At 44.0% G+C, this 24079-nt stretch overlaps 3 protein-coding genes across 3 annotated transcripts; all 3 read left to right on the forward strand.

Annotated features, from left to right (window-relative positions):
- Positions 1-1159: 1159 nt before the first annotated feature.
- LOC147300788 (uncharacterized) lies at positions 1160-9321 on the forward strand. The gene is made up of 2 exons (XM_086283829.1): positions 1160-2704; positions 3720-9321. Exons 1-2 carry the CDS (start codon positions 2613-2615, stop codon positions 4726-4728), a joined length of 1101 nt encoding a protein of 366 aa, XP_086139955.1. The 5' UTR covers positions 1160-2612; the 3' UTR covers positions 4729-9321.
- Positions 9322-9457: 136 nt separating this feature from the next.
- Positions 9458-16472, forward strand: LOC147300789 (uncharacterized). The gene is made up of 2 exons (XM_086283830.1): positions 9458-9854; positions 10870-16472. The coding sequence occupies exons 1-2, from the start codon at positions 9763-9765 to the stop codon at positions 11876-11878; spliced, it is 1101 nt and encodes a 366-aa protein (XP_086139956.1). The 5' UTR covers positions 9458-9762; the 3' UTR covers positions 11879-16472.
- A 136-nt stretch (positions 16473-16608) lies between these two features.
- On the forward strand, positions 16609-21668 carry LOC147300790 (uncharacterized). Its single transcript, XM_086283831.1, has 2 exons — positions 16609-17005; positions 18021-21668. Exons 1-2 carry the CDS (start codon positions 16914-16916, stop codon positions 19027-19029), a joined length of 1101 nt encoding a protein of 366 aa, XP_086139957.1. The 5' UTR covers positions 16609-16913; the 3' UTR covers positions 19030-21668.
- The last annotated feature ends 2411 nt before the right edge of the window (positions 21669-24079 follow it).

The following is a 24079-nucleotide window of genomic DNA, read 5'->3' on the forward strand; positions in this document are numbered from 1 at the left end:
GAAAGAACCTAAATAAAAAGAGTCATTATTACCGGGCCAGTCTGAAGAAGGCACAACTCAGCCGAAACGTCGCGACGGCCCCAAGACAGTTAACCCAAGATATGGGCAATTTTTGGAACACCCGGGCAGGGTCTCCACCTCCCGGCAAGAACCCTCGGCCCCCACGATGGTCAGTGCCTGCCAGGCCCTTGGTGGCCTGTTTTCACCTAACCCCTAACTTTGCCCGTGCCTCGTGGGGGTGGGAGATGCCCCTGCCTGTCCCAAACCCTTACCCTAACCAGGGGGGGGTTTGAAATTCAACTTTGAACAAAAAACCTAAAAAGAGGAAAGAAAAAAACCTAAAAAAAGAAGGGAGAAGAAATAATAAAGTAAAAAAATACTTACCTGTCGCAGAACCTAAAAAAAGAAGAAAAAGTAAAGTTAAAATATACTTACCTGAAAAAACCTAAATAAAAGGAAGAGAAAGAACCTAAATAAAAAGAGTCATTATTACCGGGCCAGTCTGAAGAAGGCACAACTCAGCCGAAACGTCGCGACGGCCCCAAGACAGTTAACCCAAGATATGGGCAATTTTTGGAACACCCGGGCAGGGTCTCCACCTCCCGGCAAGAACCCTCGGCCCCCACGATGGTCAGTGCCTGCCAGGCCCTTGGTGGCCTGTTTTCACCTAACCCCTAACTTTGCCCGTGCCTCGTGGGGGTGGGAGATGCCCCTGCCTGTCCCAAACCCTTACCCTAACCAGGGGGGGGTTTGAAATTCAACTTTGAACAAAAAACCTAAAAAGAGGAAAGAAAAAAACCTAAAAAAAGAAGGGAGAAGAAATAATAAAGTAAAAAAATACTTACCTGTCGCAGAACCTAAAAAAAGAAGAAAAAGTAAAGTTAAAATATACTTACCTGAAAAAACCTAAATAAAAGGAAGAGAAAGAACCTAAATAAAAAGAGTCATTATTACCGGGCCAGTCTGAAGAAGGCACAACTCAGCCGAAACGTCGCGACGGCCCCAAGACAGTTAACCCAAGATATGGGCAATTTTTGGAACACCCGGGCAGGGTCTCCACCTCCCGGCAAGAACCCTCGGCCCCCACGATGGTCAGTGCCTGCCAGGCCCTTGGTGGCCTGTTTTCACCTAACCCCTAACCCTAACCCTAACAGTTGATAACTGCATTTGGGAAACTTAAACCCTAAGTGGGAAGTTAATATCTAAAAATGCCAAGCATTTGGGTTGAGGTGGCCATGAAATAAGACTTAATTTGTCCTCTTATCTATGTTGAGGCCTCTGCTGACCGACTGACCGTTTACCTGATTTCGTTATAGTGATGTCTTCCCCCCATCATTTACTGGGGAGTATAATGGCTGTCCTATTGCAATAGGAAAAAGCAGCCTTTCAAGTTGTGGTTCTCGTGGATTGCTTGTTCAATTACTCTTAAAAAGCCATTCTTAATATTGGACTCTTATTATTATGGGTTGTCTTACATAGCCTTTTAGTTTTGGAATGAAGGTGAATATGGGTTGATTGTTTATTTAGTTTTTGCAGATTTTTTTATGTATTTTCTTTTTCCTTTCTTTCCCTGTTTTTCACGTTCCTGCTCCGGATGTTACCCGTTGTCGGGTTCTCCCCCTGGTCCGCGACAGCCCTAAGACTCCCTCCGGACCCCACTCCCTTACCTAGTTTTTTTATAATTTTCCTTTCCATCCCCATTTGATTATATTTGTCTTAACTTTAGCTTTGTTCTTTTTCATCCCCCTTGTTTTTCAGAGATATATTTTTTTGTGTTCACCTTCTTTCTTAAAAAATAAGGTCTTTTTTTATATATGTATACATATATTTTATTAAACTATCCTCAGCAGGAGGATGTGTTAATCATAAAAATTATTAATAATAATTTTATGGTTTTGAATTGTATTGTCATGGGTTTTGTTTTTATATTTTTTTACAATTTTCTATGGTTAATTTTATCTTTTTTTTATCAATTTCATATGATATTTTAAATGGGTTTTTTTATTTTCATTTTTTAATCTTGTTGTTGTTTTTTTAGAGAGAGGCCTGGACACCTTTTATTATTGGGGAGGGATTTGGTGACATGAAACCCATGTGACCTATGATTACCAATCCTGGGAGGGGCCCAGGACTTGGGCATCTCCCAGGAAATGTGTTTAAATGCCTCGCTCCTTCCGGACACCTAGTAGCATGTATCCCTCTGAAGAAGCGGTAACTCCGCGAAACGTCAGGGACGCTAGACCAAACTTATTGGAAGAAAGGCGACTTTTTTAGCCCTTCCAGAGATGGGCGACAAGTAACTTTGTTTAGCCCAGTCACATGAAAGACTATTTTAATTGACAAACTTTTTACAACTATAAAGTGGGGAGTTTTTATTCACCTGTAGCAAAGTGACCGTGAACTCTAAACGGGTAGTGAGAGGTGGCGTTGGATCTGAGCGAGGCATCGGTTTGTGCACCTAAACCCTCTTGTCTTTTGAGTCTTCACCGACCAACAGACACTGACGCGGGGACGCCCGTGGTCGGTGGGACTACCATATTTTTCGGGTCCAGGATGGAGGCACACCGGTCGGAAACGCCACGACTGCCAGAAAACGACATGCAGGATGGCGGATGGACGTTTCCACGCCACCAGCGAAGAGCACGGAGGAGGCAGAGATCACTGAGCCTGAATCGAGTGGTCCAACAAACACAAAGAAACTCAGGTGAGCTCCCCACTGACAAATATAAGGTACAAAACAATAACTTTGAAACCTTAGGTGAAAGTTTGTCTGGTGACGGTCTGGCTACGCATGCTGGGGGTCGGGAGGGGACGAGGCATGGGGAGGGATGGGGTCGCCCGTACATGAGACGTGTCAGACAACAAGGAGGACAAGATGCTCCCGCACCAAAGCGTGCACTTGATGCCGACACAAGGAAGAGTGCGAAGAATATATTTAATTTAATACGGACAGTACACCATAAAAGTGTAATTGAAGAAGCACGCGACACGGGCTTATACCCCAGGGGTATGATAAAACAGGTGTCCAGGCTCTCTAGTTTTATAAAACCGGCTGTGCCCACAGAACAAGTTAGGAGGCAACTTGATCAAAATACAGACTCTTGGATGTCTAAAAATTTAGATATTCTTTATGATCATTATGCCACTGTCATTGAATCTTTAAAAGAAACTAGAAAGACTGAGGTGTCATTTCAGGTGGCAAAGACGTGGGCTTTTAAAAGATACGGGGCTCGCTTACGTGTTTCTACAATGTCAACAGTTGAAACTCTGTTTAAATCGTCAGGGGAAGAGGGTGGAGGGAGGGCCCGTTCGGAGGCCGGCCACACACGGGAACAGAATACAGTACAGAGGGGGGGAAGATCGGGGGTAATGCCGATTGATTTGAGAGATGATAACGAATTTCCGCCCTTACCTACAATGGTTAAAAACCAGACTGCTAGTAGCAGTAATACACAAAATGTTTCCCATCAGAAAAACCTATCGTTGGGAAAAAGGAAAACTATTGTAGAAGAGCTGAATGAGCTTCAGACTGTTAATGCCCGTGCGCCGGCCACCGCGGGAGCTCTCCCGCAGGGGAGAAATGTAGATGGGGGGAAGACGGGAGAGGGTGGGAGTAGGGTGGAGACAACAGCCAGAATTAGATCAAACGTGGTGGTTGATTTAGATGAAACCGATGACATTCTGCCTGCCTCTTTGTGCTCTCCCCCTGTGTGTCCTAGAAATACTGTGCGCCGTGACTTGCCCTTAACGGCCGCGAACAGGTTGCCATCTGAGCCTGCCACCCCTTCAGTTTCTTGCTCCACGTCTCGCGCAGGAGACCGGACGAATGGTCCGGACCCTATAATGAAACAACAACAAAAGCGAGTAAAAATCCAAACCTCTGCTGAAACAGGTGATAAGATAGTGGGTGAAATGACGATTGAGGCCCTGCAACAGCAGGAGCCGGCGGGAAACCTGAGCAGTGACTCATTGGACCGCGCTGATCCCCACTATTATAATATTAAGAGTAATTTTCACCTTAGCGAGGAGGATAATGAGAGCGATGGCTCGGTGGCAGAGTTCAAAACCGTGCGGCAAATAAAGCAGAGGGAGTCTCACAGTGGACGCGGGATTACGGGAAAGGGAGATCTGGTTGAGGCGGGGGGGGAGATGAGGGGCGCAGAGGGGGGCTACCATACACCTACTTACCATCGGGCGAGGCCTAGTAGGAAACTGCAGGATTGGAGAATTAAAATTGACAAACCTGTAGTTTTCTTGGGCGACTCCAATTTAAATAGGATACCCCCCTTCCAGAATGATCAGATTCAGGTAGAGAGCTACCCGGGTGCGAATTTTTATCACTTTTTTAACCTGTTGGAAATGACACCGGTGTGTGAAAGTACGGCAATGGTGATTTTGTCTGTAGGCCTTAACAATAAGGACCAGGATCCCCAGAAGACCTCAATTAAACAACTACGCAAGGTAGTGAATGGGGCGAAAGCCGTTTTTCCGAATGCGGACATTTTTGTAGCCCACATCCACTTTTCCAAATCACTGTCCAAACTCCAACAGACAAATCTCACTATGATCAATAACTTCATCAGTACACATTATAATTATTTACCTTGTATAGCACAACAACACTTCCATACCGTAGCTGATGGTATTCATTGGACAAGTGAGACTGCTAAAAAAATCTTTGACTGCTGGTGTGAAAGCCTGCGACTAAACGTGGGTTTAGAGGAGTGACAGAGCCGTGCACGGAGCAGCGGATTGAGGATAAGACTCCTGTTCCCCTGCCAGATTTAGATTGGTCCTCTCCCTCTAATGTGTTGAACCTTTCTAGGCTTTTTGTCCCATCACCAACACAATTAGGTTTACTGGAGAAGGGCCTCACTTTCAGCCCAAAACCATTCAGCTTCTCCCGGGAGCTACTTCGACGTGACTTACATAATTACCATAGACGCTTAAAATTGAGAGATTATTTTGACAATGATGACTTTTGCAGAGAGCCCTTTATTCAGCCGTCTGTTTGGGAACCAGAGTGGGGCGCTTTGAGTGACTCGCTTAGAGATCTGATAAGGAGGGACATTCGGTCATTTCATTCCTTCTGTCCGCAGGTGGGTGGGGTAGGTGGGCTCTCGAGGGAGGAACGACAGGCGCTGAAGGACCTGAAAGAGAATGAGAACATTGTAATAAAACCGGCAGATAAAGGGTCCAAAATAATTATCATGGATAAACAGCAGTACAGGCTAGAGGCCCAAAGACAACTTGACAATACAAAATATTATAAATGTATCCCATATTCCATTCAACCCGAAGTGCAACGGAACATCAGAAAGATCGTTTATTCATTGTATCATAATAAACATATCTCTGCTAAACAACGGGACTATTTATTGGGCCCTGATGATCCACGCCCGCGCTTATTCTACCTTCTGCCTAAAATCCATAAGAGCCCTGACACCTGGACCGTCAAATTTGAAGTCCCACCTGGGAGGCCGATCGTGTCGGATTGTAGTAGCGCTACGTACAATGTGTCGCAGTATATTGATTCGTTTCTCGGACCGCTGTCTAATAAACACCCGAGCTATCTTAAGGATACGTACCACTTTTTGGATATTATCCGCTCTATGCCAGTGCCCGCCAATGCATTTTTATTTACCATAGATATTGACAGTTTATATACAAACATCAATACGGAAATGGGTCTGAGGGCAGTCAGCAATATCTTCCGCCGATATCCAGAGGCTGCGCGTCCGGACGCGGAGATCTTAAAGCTGCTAGAAATATGCCTCGTTAATAATGACTTTCAGTTTGAAGATAAAATCTATTTGCAGATGGAGGGCACGGCGATGGGCCAAAGATATGCCCCTTCTTATGCGAACATTTACATGAGCGAATGGGAGAGAGAGGCTCTGGCCAAATGCCCGCTACAGCCGGTATTTTATTTGCGTTTCCTAGACGACATTGTGGGTGCGTGGACGCACGGGGAGGATGCTTTCCAGCGGTTTGTACAGATATTAAATACACATCACCCATCAATAAAGCTAAAATATGAATACAGCCATGTTGAGATTAACTTTTTAGACACGACGGTTTTTTTCGGGGAGGTGGGGGAAGAAGGGAGGAGGTTACATACGAGAGTTTACTTCAAGCCCACCGACACGCATGCGCTTTTACATAAATCAAGTTACCATCCACCTCATACGTTCCGAGGAATTGTAAAGTCACAAATATTGAGGTTTCATAGAATATGTAGTAGAAGGGAGGATTTCAATAATGCTACCCGCATATTGTTCAAGAGCCTGAAAGGGAGGGGATACTCACGGTCAATGTTGAGAAGAGTATATAAGAATACCCTCTCGAACCTCTGCTCTCAGAGAGCACGCAGGGAGGATGATGAAGGCACTCCCTTCGAGCCAAACGCCATCAGGGATGAAGCTGAAGGGGAGAACATCTTGCCCTTTGTCAGCACGTTCCACGTGAGCTCCAAATCCTTTCTTGACGGTATACAACAAAACCTTGATGATATGAAAGCTCGGGGCCGTACGTTCGAGGTCCGGTTTATTAAGGCCTTTAGGAAGAATCCCAGCTTGGGTGACCTTTTGGTTAGGGCCAAACTGGGGGGGAGAGAGAAAGAACCACCTGATATACTCAAAGGCTATTTAACATATAGCCATATGGTTAGCAATCCACACAGTGGGGCCACTTGGGCGACCACAGGCAGATTTTCTCTTGAAGTAAAAAATGTGATTTATGTGATACGGTGTAGGCGGTGTGGACTAATGTATGTGGGGGAAACTGGGGCCTGTTTGAGAGCACGCCTGCAGCAACACCTGTATGCGATACGGGCGGATCAACCGCGCTCCACAGTGGCAATTCACTTCAGGGAACATACAGAGGATGCTCTGAGCATCATGGGTCTACAGGCCAATCCAGGCTGGTCAGTCGGTCAGCGGAGGAGAATGGAGAGGATATGGACTGACAGGTTGAAAACTTATAGGCCAACAGGCCTGAATGTGCCTGTCTGAGAAACAACTACAGACTCTCCGGTTGATGGTTATTTTGAATAATTTGTTTTGGGTGTAGAATTTTTAGTATTTGGTATTTCTTTGATGTTGTCAATATTAAGTATATGCAGTATATGGTTTGGAATAATCAATTAAGACTCCAATGTCTGAGGGAGGGAGAATCCTTAGAATTACAGGTCAGGCTGTGAAAGTATGGTGAGAAATAAAGAAAGTTCAAAAAGAAAAAATGGTCTGGAAACCTGTTGTTTGTTTTATAACATAGAAGTTCTGTGAACAGATCATATTTGTATTTCTAAGCAAAATGTCACCGAAAAAAAAAAAAAAAAAAAAAAAAAAAAAAAAAAAAATACAAAGACTACTTGTCAATATGGAGTATATTTCCCTGATTGCCATAAGTCCCCATGACAGAACTGCATGGAGGTTGTTTTGAACAGAGTGTAACACTAACAGTGTGAGGATTTGTTATAATTACTAACTGCATGGAGTGTGATTATTGTTGAAAATGAATAAGAAAATCAAAAACGATAAAAACCCTTTCTCTTGGAGGTCACATCCCCTCCAGGGAGTCATGGGAGAAATATGGCTTTGGGACCTTTTTTAGTATTGGTGACAGTGCTGGAACTTTCAATGAGTCTGCCTTATGGCCTGGGAGGAATAAAGACATTGGGGGACGGTTTTATGATTTGACAACATATGGAAGAAGGTACAAGATGCACCCAAGAAGAAGAGGAGTATGCTGGAGAGAAGGAGAAGAGCGGAGTAAGTGGAGATGGGATGCTTCAGTAATTCCTAGGACCGTGCACCAAAGTTTGAATTAAAAAACATCTAAGCTATAGTTTCCTAACACCTAACTAGCCTGTGCCAGGAATTTGTATCTGACATCCATCCACGATTCCTAAAAAGGACCTCTTAGTAAACAGACTGACTACTCCTTGAAACATAAAACAGCATCTCCTTGGGACAAATGGAGATTATTGAGTTTATTGAATTGTTTTTTTTCAAAAAGATCTAATAATCTGAATTTAACAATTTCTTTATTCGTATCTTCATTGTGTATAACATGTGGGATAAGCCTACCCAGGCCACTGGATCCTAAACTTAACCATTTTGCCTTAAAGAAAGAGTCCCTAGAATGTGGATAATTTGGAGGATGGTCTTAACTAGATACATGGCCCTAAACCTAACCACTTTGGCTTGGCAGATATTATTAGAAATGGAGAATTAAAAGGGAAGATGACCCTGCCCAGGCCGCATGACCCTATAATTAACATCTTGGGGGAAATATTAACAGTTGATAACTGCATTTGGGAAACTTAAACCCTAAGTGGGAAGTTAATATCTAAAAATGCCAAGCATTTGGGTTGAGGTGGCCATGAAATAAGACTTAATTTGTCCTCTTATCTATGTTGAGGCCTCTGCTGACCGACTGACCGTTTACCTGATTTCGTTATAGTGATGTCTTCCCCCCATCATTTACTGGGGAGTATAATGGCTGTCCTATTGCAATAGGAAAAAGCAGCCTTTCAAGTTGTGGTTCTCGTGGATTGCTTGTTCAATTACTCTTAAAAAGCCATTCTTAATATTGGACTCTTATTATTATGGGTTGTCTTACATAGCCTTTTAGTTTTGGAATGAAGGTGAATATGGGTTGATTGTTTATTTAGTTTTTGCAGATTTTTTTATGTATTTTCTTTTTCCTTTCTTTCCCTGTTTTTCACGTTCCTGCTCCGGATGTTACCCGTTGTCGGGTTCTCCCCCTGGTCCGCGACAGCCCTAAGACTCCCTCCGGACCCCACTCCCTTACCTAGTTTTTTTATAATTTTCCTTTCCATCCCCATTTGATTATATTTGTCTTAACTTTAGCTTTGTTCTTTTTCATCCCCCTTGTTTTTCAGAGATATATTTTTTTGTGTTCACCTTCTTTCTTAAAAAATAAGGTCTTTTTTTATATATGTATACATATATTTTATTAAACTATCCTCAGCAGGAGGATGTGTTAATCATAAAAATTATTAATAATAATTTTATGGTTTTGAATTGTATTGTCATGGGTTTTGTTTTTATATTTTTTTACAATTTTCTATGGTTAATTTTATCTTTTTTTTATCAATTTCATATGATATTTTAAATGGGTTTTTTTATTTTCATTTTTTAATCTTGTTGTTGTTTTTTTAGAGAGAGGCCTGGACACCTTTTATTATTGGGGAGGGATTTGGTGACATGAAACCCATGTGACCTATGATTACCAATCCTGGGAGGGGCCCAGGACTTGGGCATCTCCCAGGAAATGTGTTTAAATGCCTCGCTCCTTCCGGACACCTAGTAGCATGTATCCCTCTGAAGAAGCGGTAACTCCGCGAAACGTCAGGGACGCTAGACCAAACTTATTGGAAGAAAGGCGACTTTTTTAGCCCTTCCAGAGATGGGCGACAAGTAACTTTGTTTAGCCCAGTCACATGAAAGACTATTTTAATTGACAAACTTTTTACAACTATAAAGTGGGGAGTTTTTATTCACCTGTAGCAAAGTGACCGTGAACTCTAAACGGGTAGTGAGAGGTGGCGTTGGATCTGAGCGAGGCATCGGTTTGTGCACCTAAACCCTCTTGTCTTTTGAGTCTTCACCGACCAACAGACACTGACGCGGGGACGCCCGTGGTCGGTGGGACTACCATATTTTTCGGGTCCAGGATGGAGGCACACCGGTCGGAAACGCCACGACTGCCAGAAAACGACATGCAGGATGGCGGATGGACGTTTCCACGCCACCAGCGAAGAGCACGGAGGAGGCAGAGATCACTGAGCCTGAATCGAGTGGTCCAACAAACACAAAGAAACTCAGGTGAGCTCCCCACTGACAAATATAAGGTACAAAACAATAACTTTGAAACCTTAGGTGAAAGTTTGTCTGGTGACGGTCTGGCTACGCATGCTGGGGGTCGGGAGGGGACGAGGCATGGGGAGGGATGGGGTCGCCCGTACATGAGACGTGTCAGACAACAAGGAGGACAAGATGCTCCCGCACCAAAGCGTGCACTTGATGCCGACACAAGGAAGAGTGCGAAGAATATATTTAATTTAATACGGACAGTACACCATAAAAGTGTAATTGAAGAAGCACGCGACACGGGCTTATACCCCAGGGGTATGATAAAACAGGTGTCCAGGCTCTCTAGTTTTATAAAACCGGCTGTGCCCACAGAACAAGTTAGGAGGCAACTTGATCAAAATACAGACTCTTGGATGTCTAAAAATTTAGATATTCTTTATGATCATTATGCCACTGTCATTGAATCTTTAAAAGAAACTAGAAAGACTGAGGTGTCATTTCAGGTGGCAAAGACGTGGGCTTTTAAAAGATACGGGGCTCGCTTACGTGTTTCTACAATGTCAACAGTTGAAACTCTGTTTAAATCGTCAGGGGAAGAGGGTGGAGGGAGGGCCCGTTCGGAGGCCGGCCACACACGGGAACAGAATACAGTACAGAGGGGGGGAAGATCGGGGGTAATGCCGATTGATTTGAGAGATGATAACGAATTTCCGCCCTTACCTACAATGGTTAAAAACCAGACTGCTAGTAGCAGTAATACACAAAATGTTTCCCATCAGAAAAACCTATCGTTGGGAAAAAGGAAAACTATTGTAGAAGAGCTGAATGAGCTTCAGACTGTTAATGCCCGTGCGCCGGCCACCGCGGGAGCTCTCCCGCAGGGGAGAAATGTAGATGGGGGGAAGACGGGAGAGGGTGGGAGTAGGGTGGAGACAACAGCCAGAATTAGATCAAACGTGGTGGTTGATTTAGATGAAACCGATGACATTCTGCCTGCCTCTTTGTGCTCTCCCCCTGTGTGTCCTAGAAATACTGTGCGCCGTGACTTGCCCTTAACGGCCGCGAACAGGTTGCCATCTGAGCCTGCCACCCCTTCAGTTTCTTGCTCCACGTCTCGCGCAGGAGACCGGACGAATGGTCCGGACCCTATAATGAAACAACAACAAAAGCGAGTAAAAATCCAAACCTCTGCTGAAACAGGTGATAAGATAGTGGGTGAAATGACGATTGAGGCCCTGCAACAGCAGGAGCCGGCGGGAAACCTGAGCAGTGACTCATTGGACCGCGCTGATCCCCACTATTATAATATTAAGAGTAATTTTCACCTTAGCGAGGAGGATAATGAGAGCGATGGCTCGGTGGCAGAGTTCAAAACCGTGCGGCAAATAAAGCAGAGGGAGTCTCACAGTGGACGCGGGATTACGGGAAAGGGAGATCTGGTTGAGGCGGGGGGGGAGATGAGGGGCGCAGAGGGGGGCTACCATACACCTACTTACCATCGGGCGAGGCCTAGTAGGAAACTGCAGGATTGGAGAATTAAAATTGACAAACCTGTAGTTTTCTTGGGCGACTCCAATTTAAATAGGATACCCCCCTTCCAGAATGATCAGATTCAGGTAGAGAGCTACCCGGGTGCGAATTTTTATCACTTTTTTAACCTGTTGGAAATGACACCGGTGTGTGAAAGTACGGCAATGGTGATTTTGTCTGTAGGCCTTAACAATAAGGACCAGGATCCCCAGAAGACCTCAATTAAACAACTACGCAAGGTAGTGAATGGGGCGAAAGCCGTTTTTCCGAATGCGGACATTTTTGTAGCCCACATCCACTTTTCCAAATCACTGTCCAAACTCCAACAGACAAATCTCACTATGATCAATAACTTCATCAGTACACATTATAATTATTTACCTTGTATAGCACAACAACACTTCCATACCGTAGCTGATGGTATTCATTGGACAAGTGAGACTGCTAAAAAAATCTTTGACTGCTGGTGTGAAAGCCTGCGACTAAACGTGGGTTTAGAGGAGTGACAGAGCCGTGCACGGAGCAGCGGATTGAGGATAAGACTCCTGTTCCCCTGCCAGATTTAGATTGGTCCTCTCCCTCTAATGTGTTGAACCTTTCTAGGCTTTTTGTCCCATCACCAACACAATTAGGTTTACTGGAGAAGGGCCTCACTTTCAGCCCAAAACCATTCAGCTTCTCCCGGGAGCTACTTCGACGTGACTTACATAATTACCATAGACGCTTAAAATTGAGAGATTATTTTGACAATGATGACTTTTGCAGAGAGCCCTTTATTCAGCCGTCTGTTTGGGAACCAGAGTGGGGCGCTTTGAGTGACTCGCTTAGAGATCTGATAAGGAGGGACATTCGGTCATTTCATTCCTTCTGTCCGCAGGTGGGTGGGGTAGGTGGGCTCTCGAGGGAGGAACGACAGGCGCTGAAGGACCTGAAAGAGAATGAGAACATTGTAATAAAACCGGCAGATAAAGGGTCCAAAATAATTATCATGGATAAACAGCAGTACAGGCTAGAGGCCCAAAGACAACTTGACAATACAAAATATTATAAATGTATCCCATATTCCATTCAACCCGAAGTGCAACGGAACATCAGAAAGATCGTTTATTCATTGTATCATAATAAACATATCTCTGCTAAACAACGGGACTATTTATTGGGCCCTGATGATCCACGCCCGCGCTTATTCTACCTTCTGCCTAAAATCCATAAGAGCCCTGACACCTGGACCGTCAAATTTGAAGTCCCACCTGGGAGGCCGATCGTGTCGGATTGTAGTAGCGCTACGTACAATGTGTCGCAGTATATTGATTCGTTTCTCGGACCGCTGTCTAATAAACACCCGAGCTATCTTAAGGATACGTACCACTTTTTGGATATTATCCGCTCTATGCCAGTGCCCGCCAATGCATTTTTATTTACCATAGATATTGACAGTTTATATACAAACATCAATACGGAAATGGGTCTGAGGGCAGTCAGCAATATCTTCCGCCGATATCCAGAGGCTGCGCGTCCGGACGCGGAGATCTTAAAGCTGCTAGAAATATGCCTCGTTAATAATGACTTTCAGTTTGAAGATAAAATCTATTTGCAGATGGAGGGCACGGCGATGGGCCAAAGATATGCCCCTTCTTATGCGAACATTTACATGAGCGAATGGGAGAGAGAGGCTCTGGCCAAATGCCCGCTACAGCCGGTATTTTATTTGCGTTTCCTAGACGACATTGTGGGTGCGTGGACGCACGGGGAGGATGCTTTCCAGCGGTTTGTACAGATATTAAATACACATCACCCATCAATAAAGCTAAAATATGAATACAGCCATGTTGAGATTAACTTTTTAGACACGACGGTTTTTTTCGGGGAGGTGGGGGAAGAAGGGAGGAGGTTACATACGAGAGTTTACTTCAAGCCCACCGACACGCATGCGCTTTTACATAAATCAAGTTACCATCCACCTCATACGTTCCGAGGAATTGTAAAGTCACAAATATTGAGGTTTCATAGAATATGTAGTAGAAGGGAGGATTTCAATAATGCTACCCGCATATTGTTCAAGAGCCTGAAAGGGAGGGGATACTCACGGTCAATGTTGAGAAGAGTATATAAGAATACCCTCTCGAACCTCTGCTCTCAGAGAGCACGCAGGGAGGATGATGAAGGCACTCCCTTCGAGCCAAACGCCATCAGGGATGAAGCTGAAGGGGAGAACATCTTGCCCTTTGTCAGCACGTTCCACGTGAGCTCCAAATCCTTTCTTGACGGTATACAACAAAACCTTGATGATATGAAAGCTCGGGGCCGTACGTTCGAGGTCCGGTTTATTAAGGCCTTTAGGAAGAATCCCAGCTTGGGTGACCTTTTGGTTAGGGCCAAACTGGGGGGGAGAGAGAAAGAACCACCTGATATACTCAAAGGCTATTTAACATATAGCCATATGGTTAGCAATCCACACAGTGGGGCCACTTGGGCGACCACAGGCAGATTTTCTCTTGAAGTAAAAAATGTGATTTATGTGATACGGTGTAGGCGGTGTGGACTAATGTATGTGGGGGAAACTGGGGCCTGTTTGAGAGCACGCCTGCAGCAACACCTGTATGCGATACGGGCGGATCAACCGCGCTCCACAGTGGCAATTCACTTCAGGGAACATACAGAGGATGCTCTGAGCATCATGGGTCTACAGGCCAATCCAGGCTGGTCAGTCGGTCAGCGGAGGAGAATGGAGAGGATATGGACTGACAGGTTGAAAACTTATAGGCCAACAGGCCTGAATGTGCCTGTCTGAGAAACAACTACAGACTCTCCGGTTGATGGTTATTTTGAATAATTTGTTTTGGGTGTAGAATTTTTAGTATTTGGTATTTCTTTGATGTTGTCAATATTAAGTATATGCAGTATATGGTTTGGAATAATCAATTAAGACTCCAATGTCTGAGGGAGGGAGAATCCTTAGAATTACAGGTCAGGCTGTGAAAGTATGGTGAGAAATAAAGAAAGTTCAAAAAGAAAAAATGGTCTGGAAACCTGTTGTTTGTTTTATAACATAGAAGTTCTGTGAACAGATCATATTTGTATTTCTAAGCAAAATGTCACCGAAAAAAAAAAAAAAAAAAAAAAAAAAAAAAAAAAAAAATACAAAGACTACTTGTCAATATGGAGTATATTTCCCTGATTGCCATAAGTCCCCATGACAGAACTGCATGGAGGTTGTTTTGAACAGAGTGTAACACTAACAGTGTGAGGATTTGTTATAATTACTAACTGCATGGAGTGTGATTATTGTTGAAAATGAATAAGAAAATCAAAAACGATAAAAACCCTTTCTCTTGGAGGTCACATCCCCTCCAGGGAGTCATGGGAGAAATATGGCTTTGGGACCTTTTTTAGTATTGGTGACAGTGCTGGAACTTTCAATGAGTCTGCCTTATGGCCTGGGAGGAATAAAGACATTGGGGGACGGTTTTATGATTTGACAACATATGGAAGAAGGTACAAGATGCACCCAAGAAGAAGAGGAGTATGCTGGAGAGAAGGAGAAGAGCGGAGTAAGTGGAGATGGGATGCTTCAGTAATTCCTAGGACCGTGCACCAAAGTTTGAATTAAAAAACATCTAAGCTATAGTTTCCTAACACCTAACTAGCCTGTGCCAGGAATTTGTATCTGACATCCATCCACGATTCCTAAAAAGGACCTCTTAGTAAACAGACTGACTACTCCTTGAAACATAAAACAGCATCTCCTTGGGACAAATGGAGATTATTGAGTTTATTGAATTGTTTTTTTTCAAAAAGATCTAATAATCTGAATTTAACAATTTCTTTATTCGTATCTTCATTGTGTATAACATGTGGGATAAGCCTACCCAGGCCACTGGATCCTAAACTTAACCATTTTGCCTTAAAGAAAGAGTCCCTAGAATGTGGATAATTTGGAGGATGGTCTTAACTAGATACATGGCCCTAAACCTAACCACTTTGGCTTGGCAGATATTATTAGAAATGGAGAATTAAAAGGGAAGATGACCCTGCCCAGGCCGCATGACCCTATAATTAACATCTTGGGGGAAATATTAACAGTTGATAACTGCATTTGGGAAACTTAAACCCTAAGTGGGAAGTTAATATCTAAAAATGCCAAGCATTTGGGTTGAGGTGGCCATGAAATAAGACTTAATTTGTCCTCTTATCTATGTTGAGGCCTCTGCTGACCGACTGACCGTTTACCTGATTTCGTTATAGTGATGTCTTCCCCCCATCATTTACTGGGGAGTATAATGGCTGTCCTATTGCAATAGGAAAAAGCAGCCTTTCAAGTTGTGGTTCTCGTGGATTGCTTGTTCAATTACTCTTAAAAAGCCATTCTTAATATTGGACTCTTATTATTATGGGTTGTCTTACATAGCCTTTTAGTTTTGGAATGAAGGTGAATATGGGTTGATTGTTTATTTAGTTTTTGCAGATTTTTTTATGTATTTTCTTTTTCCTTTCTTTCCCTGTTTTTCACGTTCCTGCTCCGGATGTTACCCGTTGTCGGGTTCTCCCCCTGGTCCGCGACAGCCCTAAGACTCCCTCCGGACCCCACTCCCTTACCTAGTTTTTTTATAATTTTCCTTTCCATCCCCATTTGATTATATTTGTCTTAACTTTAGCTTTGTTCTTTTTCATCCCCCTTGTTTTTCAGAGATATATTTTTTTGTGTTCACCTTCTTTCTTAAAAAATAAGGTCTTTTTTTATATATGTATACATATATTTTATTAAACTATCCTCAGCAGGAGGATGTGTTAATCATAAAAATTATTAATAATAATTTTATGGTTTTGAATTGTATTGTCATGGGTTTTGTTTTTATATTTTTTTACAATTTTCTATGGTTAATTTTATCTTTTTTTTATCAATTTCATATGATATTTTAAATGGGTTTTTTTATTTTCATTTTTTAATCTTGTTGTTGTTTTTTTAGAGAGAGGCCTGGACACCTTTTATTATTGGGGAGGGATTTGGTGACATGAAACCCATGTGACCTATGATTACCAATCCTGGGAGGGGCCCAGGACTTGGGCATCTCCCAGGAAATGTGTTTAAATGCCTCGCTCCTTCCGGACACCTAGTAGCATGTATCCCTCTGAAGAAGCGGTAACTCCGCGAAACGTCAGGGACGCTAGACCAAACTTATTGGAAGAAAGGCGACTTTTTTAGCCCTTCCAGAGATGGGCGACAAGTAACTTTGTTTAGCCCAGTCACATGAAAGACTATTTTAATTGACAAACTTTTTACAACTATAAAGTGGGGAGTTTTTATTCACCTGTAGCAAAGTGACCGTGAACTCTAAACGGGTAGTGAGAGGTGGCGTTGGATCTGAGCGAGGCATCGGTTTGTGCACCTAAACCCTCTTGTCTTTTGAGTCTTCACCGACCAACAGACACTGACGCGGGGACGCCCGTGGTCGGTGGGACTACCATATTTTTCGGGTCCAGGATGGAGGCACACCGGTCGGAAACGCCACGACTGCCAGAAAACGACATGCAGGATGGCGGATGGACGTTTCCACGCCACCAGCGAAGAGCACGGAGGAGGCAGAGATCACTGAGCCTGAATCGAGTGGTCCAACAAACACAAAGAAACTCAGGTGAGCTCCCCACTGACAAATATAAGGTACAAAACAATAACTTTGAAACCTTAGGTGAAAGTTTGTCTGGTGACGGTCTGGCTACGCATGCTGGGGGTCGGGAGGGGACGAGGCATGGGGAGGGATGGGGTCGCCCGTACATGAGACGTGTCAGACAACAAGGAGGACAAGATGCTCCCGCACCAAAGCGTGCACTTGATGCCGACACAAGGAAGAGTGCGAAGAATATATTTAATTTAATACGGACAGTACACCATAAAAGTGTAATTGAAGAAGCACGCGACACGGGCTTATACCCCAGGGGTATGATAAAACAGGTGTCCAGGCTCTCTAGTTTTATAAAACCGGCTGTGCCCACAGAACAAGTTAGGAGGCAACTTGATCAAAATACAGACTCTTGGATGTCTAAAAATTTAGATATTCTTTATGATCATTATGCCACTGTCATTGAATCTTTAAAAGAAACTAGAAAGACTGAGGTGTCATTTCAGGTGGCAAAGACGTGGGCTTTTAAAAGATACGGGGCTCGCTTACGTGTTTCTACAATGTCAACAGTTGAAACTCTGTTTAAATCGTCAGGGGAAGAGGGTGGAGGGAGGGCCCGTTCGGAGGCCGGCCACACACGGGAACAGAATACAGTACAGAGGGGGGGAAGATCGGGGGTAATGCCGATTGATTTGAGAGATGATAACGAATTTCCGCCCTTACCTACAATGGTTAAAAACCAGACTGCTAGTAGCAGTAATACACAAAATGTTTCCCATCAGAAAAACCTATCGTTGGGAAAAAGGAAAACTATTGTAGAAGAGCTGAATGAGCTTCAGACTGTTAATGCCCGTGCGCCGGCCACCGCGGGAGCTCTCCCGCAGGGGAGAAATGTAGATGGGGGGAAGACGGGAGAGGGTGGGAGTAGGGTGGAGACAACAGCCAGAATTAGATCAAACGTGGTGGTTGATTTAGATGAAACCGATGACATTCTGCCTGCCTCTTTGTGCTCTCCCCCTGTGTGTCCTAGAAATACTGTGCGCCGTGACTTGCCCTTAACGGCCGCGAACAGGTTGCCATCTGAGCCTGCCACCCCTTCAGTTTCTTGCTCCACGTCTCGCGCAGGAGACCGGACGAATGGTCCGGACCCTATAATGAAACAACAACAAAAGCGAGTAAAAATCCAAACCTCTGCTGAAACAGGTGATAAGATAGTGGGTGAAATGACGATTGAGGCCCTGCAACAGCAGGAGCCGGCGGGAAACCTGAGCAGTGACTCATTGGACCGCGCTGATCCCCACTATTATAATATTAAGAGTAATTTTCACCTTAGCGAGGAGGATAATGAGAGCGATGGCTCGGTGGCAGAGTTCAAAACCGTGCGGCAAATAAAGCAGAGGGAGTCTCACAGTGGACGCGGGATTACGGGAAAGGGAGATCTGGTTGAGGCGGGGGGGGAGATGAGGGGCGCAGAGGGGGGCTACCATACACCTACTTACCATCGGGCGAGGCCTAGTAGGAAACTGCAGGATTGGAGAATTAAAATTGACAAACCTGTAGTTTTCTTGGGCGACTCCAATTTAAATAGGATACCCCCCTTCCAGAATGATCAGATTCAGGTAGAGAGCTACCCGGGTGCGAATTTTTATCACTTTTTTAACCTGTTGGAAATGACACCGGTGTGTGAAAGTACGGCAATGGTGATTTTGTCTGTAGGCCTTAACAATAAGGACCAGGATCCCCAGAAGACCTCAATTAAACAACTACGCAAGGTAGTGAATGGGGCGAAAGCCGTTTTTCCGAATGCGGACATTTTTGTAGCCCACATCCACTTTTCCAAATCACTGTCCAAACTCCAACAGACAAATCTCACTATGATCAATAACTTCATCAGTACACATTATAATTATTTACCTTGTATAGCACAACAACACTTCCATACCGTAGCTGATGGTATTCATTGGACAAGTGAGACTGCTAAAAAAATCTTTGACTGCTGGTGTGAAAGCCTGCGACTAAACGTGGGTTTAGAGGAGTGACAGAGCCGTGCACGGAGCAGCGGATTGAGGATAAGACTCCTGTTCCCCTGCCAGATTTAGATTGGTCCTCTCCCTCTAATGTGTTGAACCTTTCTAGGCTTTTTGTCCCATCACCAACACAATTAGGTTTACTGGAGAAGGGCCTCACTTTCAGCCCAAAACCATTCAGCTTCTCCCGGGAGCTACTTCGACGTGACTTACATAATTACCATAGACGCTTAAAATTGAGAGATTATTTTGACAATGATGACTTTTGCAGAGAGCCCTTTATTCAGCCGTCTGTTTGGGAACCAGAGTGGGGCGCTTTGAGTGACTCGCTTAGAGATCTGATAAGGAGGGACATTCGGTCATTTCATTCCTTCTGTCCGCAGGTGGGTGGGGTAGGTGGGCTCTCGAGGGAGGAACGACAGGCGCTGAAGGACCTGAAAGAGAATGAGAACATTGTAATAAAACCGGCAGATAAAGGGTCCAAAATAATTATCATGGATAAACAGCAGTACAGGCTAGAGGCCCAAAGACAACTTGACAATACAAAATATTATAAATGTATCCCATATTCCATTCAACCCGAAGTGCAACGGAACATCAGAAAGATCGTTTATTCATTGTATCATAATAAACATATCTCTGCTAAACAACGGGACTATTTATTGGGCCCTGATGATCCACGCCCGCGCTTATTCTACCTTCTGCCTAAAATCCATAAGAGCCCTGACACCTGGACCGTCAAATTTGAAGTCCCACCTGGGAGGCCGATCGTGTCGGATTGTAGTAGCGCTACGTACAATGTGTCGCAGTATATTGATTCGTTTCTCGGACCGCTGTCTAATAAACACCCGAGCTATCTTAAGGATACGTACCACTTTTTGGATATTATCCGCTCTATGCCAGTGCCCGCCAATGCATTTTTATTTACCATAGATATTGACAGTTTATATACAAACATCAATACGGAAATGGGTCTGAGGGCAGTCAGCAATATCTTCCGCCGATATCCAGAGGCTGCGCGTCCGGACGCGGAGATCTTAAAGCTGCTAGAAATATGCCTCGTTAATAATGACTTTCAGTTTGAAGATAAAATCTATTTGCAGATGGAGGGCACGGCGATGGGCCAAAGATATGCCCCTTCTTATGCGAACATTTACATGAGCGAATGGGAGAGAGAGGCTCTGGCCAAATGCCCGCTACAGCCGGTATTTTATTTGCGTTTCCTAGACGACATTGTGGGTGCGTGGACGCACGGGGAGGATGCTTTCCAGCGGTTTGTACAGATATTAAATACACATCACCCATCAATAAAGCTAAAATATGAATACAGCCATGTTGAGATTAACTTTTTAGACACGACGGTTTTTTTCGGGGAGGTGGGGGAAGAAGGGAGGAGGTTACATACGAGAGTTTACTTCAAGCCCACCGACACGCATGCGCTTTTACATAAATCAAGTTACCATCCACCTCATACGTTCCGAGGAATTGTAAAGTCACAAATATTGAGGTTTCATAGAATATGTAGTAGAAGGGAGGATTTCAATAATGCTACCCGCATATTGTTCAAGAGCCTGAAAGGGAGGGGATACTCACGGTCAATGTTGAGAAGAGTATATAAGAATACCCTCTCGAACCTCTGCTCTCAGAGAGCACGCAGGGAGGATGATGAAGGCACTCCCTTCGAGCCAAACGCCATCAGGGATGAAGCTGAAGGGGAGAACATCTTGCCCTTTGTCAGCACGTTCCACGTGAGCTCCAAATCCTTTCTTGACGGTATACAACAAAACCTTGATGATATGAAAGCTCGGGGCCGTACGTTCGAGGTCCGGTTTATTAAGGCCTTTAGGAAGAATCCCAGCTTGGGTGACCTTTTGGTTAGGGCCAAACTGGGGGGGAGAGAGAAAGAACCACCTGATATACTCAAAGGCTATTTAACATATAGCCATATGGTTAGCAATCCACACAGTGGGGCCACTTGGGCGACCACAGGCAGATTTTCTCTTGAAGTAAAAAATGTGATTTATGTGATACGGTGTAGGCGGTGTGGACTAATGTATGTGGGGGAAACTGGGGCCTGTTTGAGAGCACGCCTGCAGCAACACCTGTATGCGATACGGGCGGATCAACCGCGCTCCACAGTGGCAATTCACTTCAGGGAACATACAGAGGATGCTCTGAGCATCATGGGTCTACAGGCCAATCCAGGCTGGTCAGTCGGTCAGCGGAGGAGAATGGAGAGGATATGGACTGACAGGTTGAAAACTTATAGGCCAACAGGCCTGAATGTGCCTGTCTGAGAAACAACTACAGACTCTCCGGTTGATGGTTATTTTGAATAATTTGTTTTGGGTGTAGAATTTTTAGTATTTGGTATTTCTTTGATGTTGTCAATATTAAGTATATGCAGTATATGGTTTGGAATAATCAATTAAGACTCCAATGTCTGAGGGAGGGAGAATCCTTAGAATTACAGGTCAGGCTGTGAAAGTATGGTGAGAAATAAAGAAAGTTCAAAAAGAAAAAATGGTCTGGAAACCTGTTGTTTGTTTTATAACATAGAAGTTCTGTGAACAGATCATATTTGTATTTCTAAGCAAAATGTCACCGAAAAAAAAAAAAAAAAAAAAAAAAAAAAAAAAAAAAAATACAAAGACTACTTGTCAATATGGAGTATATTTCCCTGATTGCCATAAGTCCCCATGACAGAACTGCATGGAGGTTGTTTTGAACAGAGTGTAACACTAACAGTGTGAGGATTTGTTATAATTACTAACTGCATGGAGTGTGATTATTGTTGAAAATGAATAAGAAAATCAAAAACGATAAAAACCCTTTCTCTTGGAGGTCACATCCCCTCCAGGGAGTCATGGGAGAAATATGGCTTTGGGACCTTTTTTAGTATTGGTGACAGTGCTGGAACTTTCAATGAGTCTGCCTTATGGCCTGGGAGGAATAAAGACATTGGGGGACGGTTTTATGATTTGACAACATATGGAAGAAGGTACAAGATGCACCCAAGAAGAAGAGGAGTATGCTGGAGAGAAGGAGAAGAGCGGAGTAAGTGGAGATGGGATGCTTCAGTAATTCCTAGGACCGTGCACCAAAGTTTGAATTAAAAAACATCTAAGCTATAGTTTCCTAACACCTAACTAGCCTGTGCCAGGAATTTGTATCTGACATCCATCCACGATTCCTAAAAAGGACCTCTTAGTAAACAGACTGACTACTCCTTGAAACATAAAACAGCATCTCCTTGGGACAAATGGAGATTATTGAGTTTATTGAATTGTTTTTTTTCAAAAAGATCTAATAATCTGAATTTAACAATTTCTTTATTCGTATCTTCATTGTGTATAACATGTGGGATAAGCCTACCCAGGCCACTGGATCCTAAACTTAACCATTTTGCCTTAAAGAAAGAGTCCCTAGAATGTGGATAATTTGGAGGATGGTCTTAACTAGATACATGGCCCTAAACCTAACCACTTTGGCTTGGCAGATATTATTAGAAATGGAGAATTAAAAGGGAAGATGACCCTGCCCAGGCCGCATGACCCTATAATTAACATCTTGGGGGAAATATTAACAGTTGATAACTGCATTTGGGAAACTTAAACCCTAAGTGGGAAGTTAATATCTAAAAATGCCAAGCATTTGGGTTGAGGTGGCCATGAAATAAGACTTAATTTGTCCTCTTATCTATGTTGAGGCCTCTGCTGACCGACTGACCAAGCAAGAGTATAAAAGGCCCAGAGTGGCGAAATTGAACACAAGAAGCGGGTGGGCCAAGCCTGAAGAAGGCTCAGAGAAGCCGAAACGTCGCGAATGGCCCACCACAGTGCACTACACCCGCTTAGGGTAATTTTTTGATCAGGGGGCACCAATACCAGTCCCATGGATGGACCGTGCACCTAGGTTCCGGCATAGCCGGGCCTATTCTTTCCCCACACCCTAACCAGCCTGTGCCTCCTGGGATTGGTGGTGCCCCTGCCCATTGCCTCTCTCCCTCTTGTGGGGAGCCCCCCACCCACTACCCTGTCCTTACCCTAACCCCATTGCCCCCCTCCCCCCTCCCCTTCTAGCCCTAACTAAGGGAGCCCTAAAAGCCTAAGCTAAGAGAAAAAAGACAAGAAAGGTCGGAAAAAAAGACAAAGTACAAAAGGAAAGGATTTACAGGAAGGGGGTGCCATATAAAGAAAAAGAAAAATACAGAACAGGACGGGATGTCTAAAAAGAAGGGGGTGCCATTTAAAGAAATATGAGAAGGAATAAAGAAAAGAACACAAGAGAAATAAAGTGAAATGATAAAGAACAACAGAGAGAATAAAGAACAACAGAAATATAAAGAGAAAGATAAAGAATCACAGAAAGAATAAAGAACAAGAATAAAGAAAAACAGAAATACAAAGAGAAAGATAAAGAAAAACAGAAAGAACAAAGACCAACAGAAAAAGATAGAAAAAGGGAGAGCTAAAGCAGAAAAAACTGAGAACAAGAAAAAATAAGAAACAGAAAAAGTTAAGAAAAACAGAAATGAAAAGCAAGAGTATAAAAGGCCCAGAGTGGCGAAATTGAACACAAGAAGCGGGTGGGCCAAGCCTGAAGAAGGCTCAGAGAAGCCGAAACGTCGCGAATGGCCCACCACAGTGCACTACACCCGCTTAGGGTAATTTTTTGATCAGGGGGCACCAATACCAGTCCCATGGATGGACCGTGCACCTAGGTTCCGGCATAGCCGGGCCTATTCTTTCCCCACACCCTAACCAGCCTGTGCCTCCTGGGATTGGTGGTGCCCCTGCCCATTGCCTCTCTCCCTCTTGTGGGGAGCCCCCCACCCACTACCCTGTCCTTACCCTAACCCCATTGCCCCCCTCCCCCCTCCCCTTCTAGCCCTAACTAAGGGAGCCCTAAAAGCCTAAGCTAAGAGAAAAAAGACAAGAAAGGTCGGAAAAAAAGACAAAGTACAAAAGGAAAGGATTTACAGGAAGGGGGTGCCATATAAAGAAAAAGAAAAATACAGAACAGGACGGGATGTCTAAAAAGAAGGGGGTGCCATTTAAAG

The sequence above is a fragment of the Aulonocara sp. 'chitande type north' Nkhata Bay genome, linkage group LG23, assembly GCF_057382095.1.
Source record: "Aulonocara sp. 'chitande type north' Nkhata Bay isolate Kocher_YH1m ecotype deep benthic linkage group LG23, A_spYH_male_GT1.1, whole genome shotgun sequence".
NCBI classification, from domain to species: Eukaryota; Metazoa; Chordata; class Actinopteri; order Cichliformes; family Cichlidae; genus Aulonocara; species Aulonocara sp. 'chitande type north' Nkhata Bay.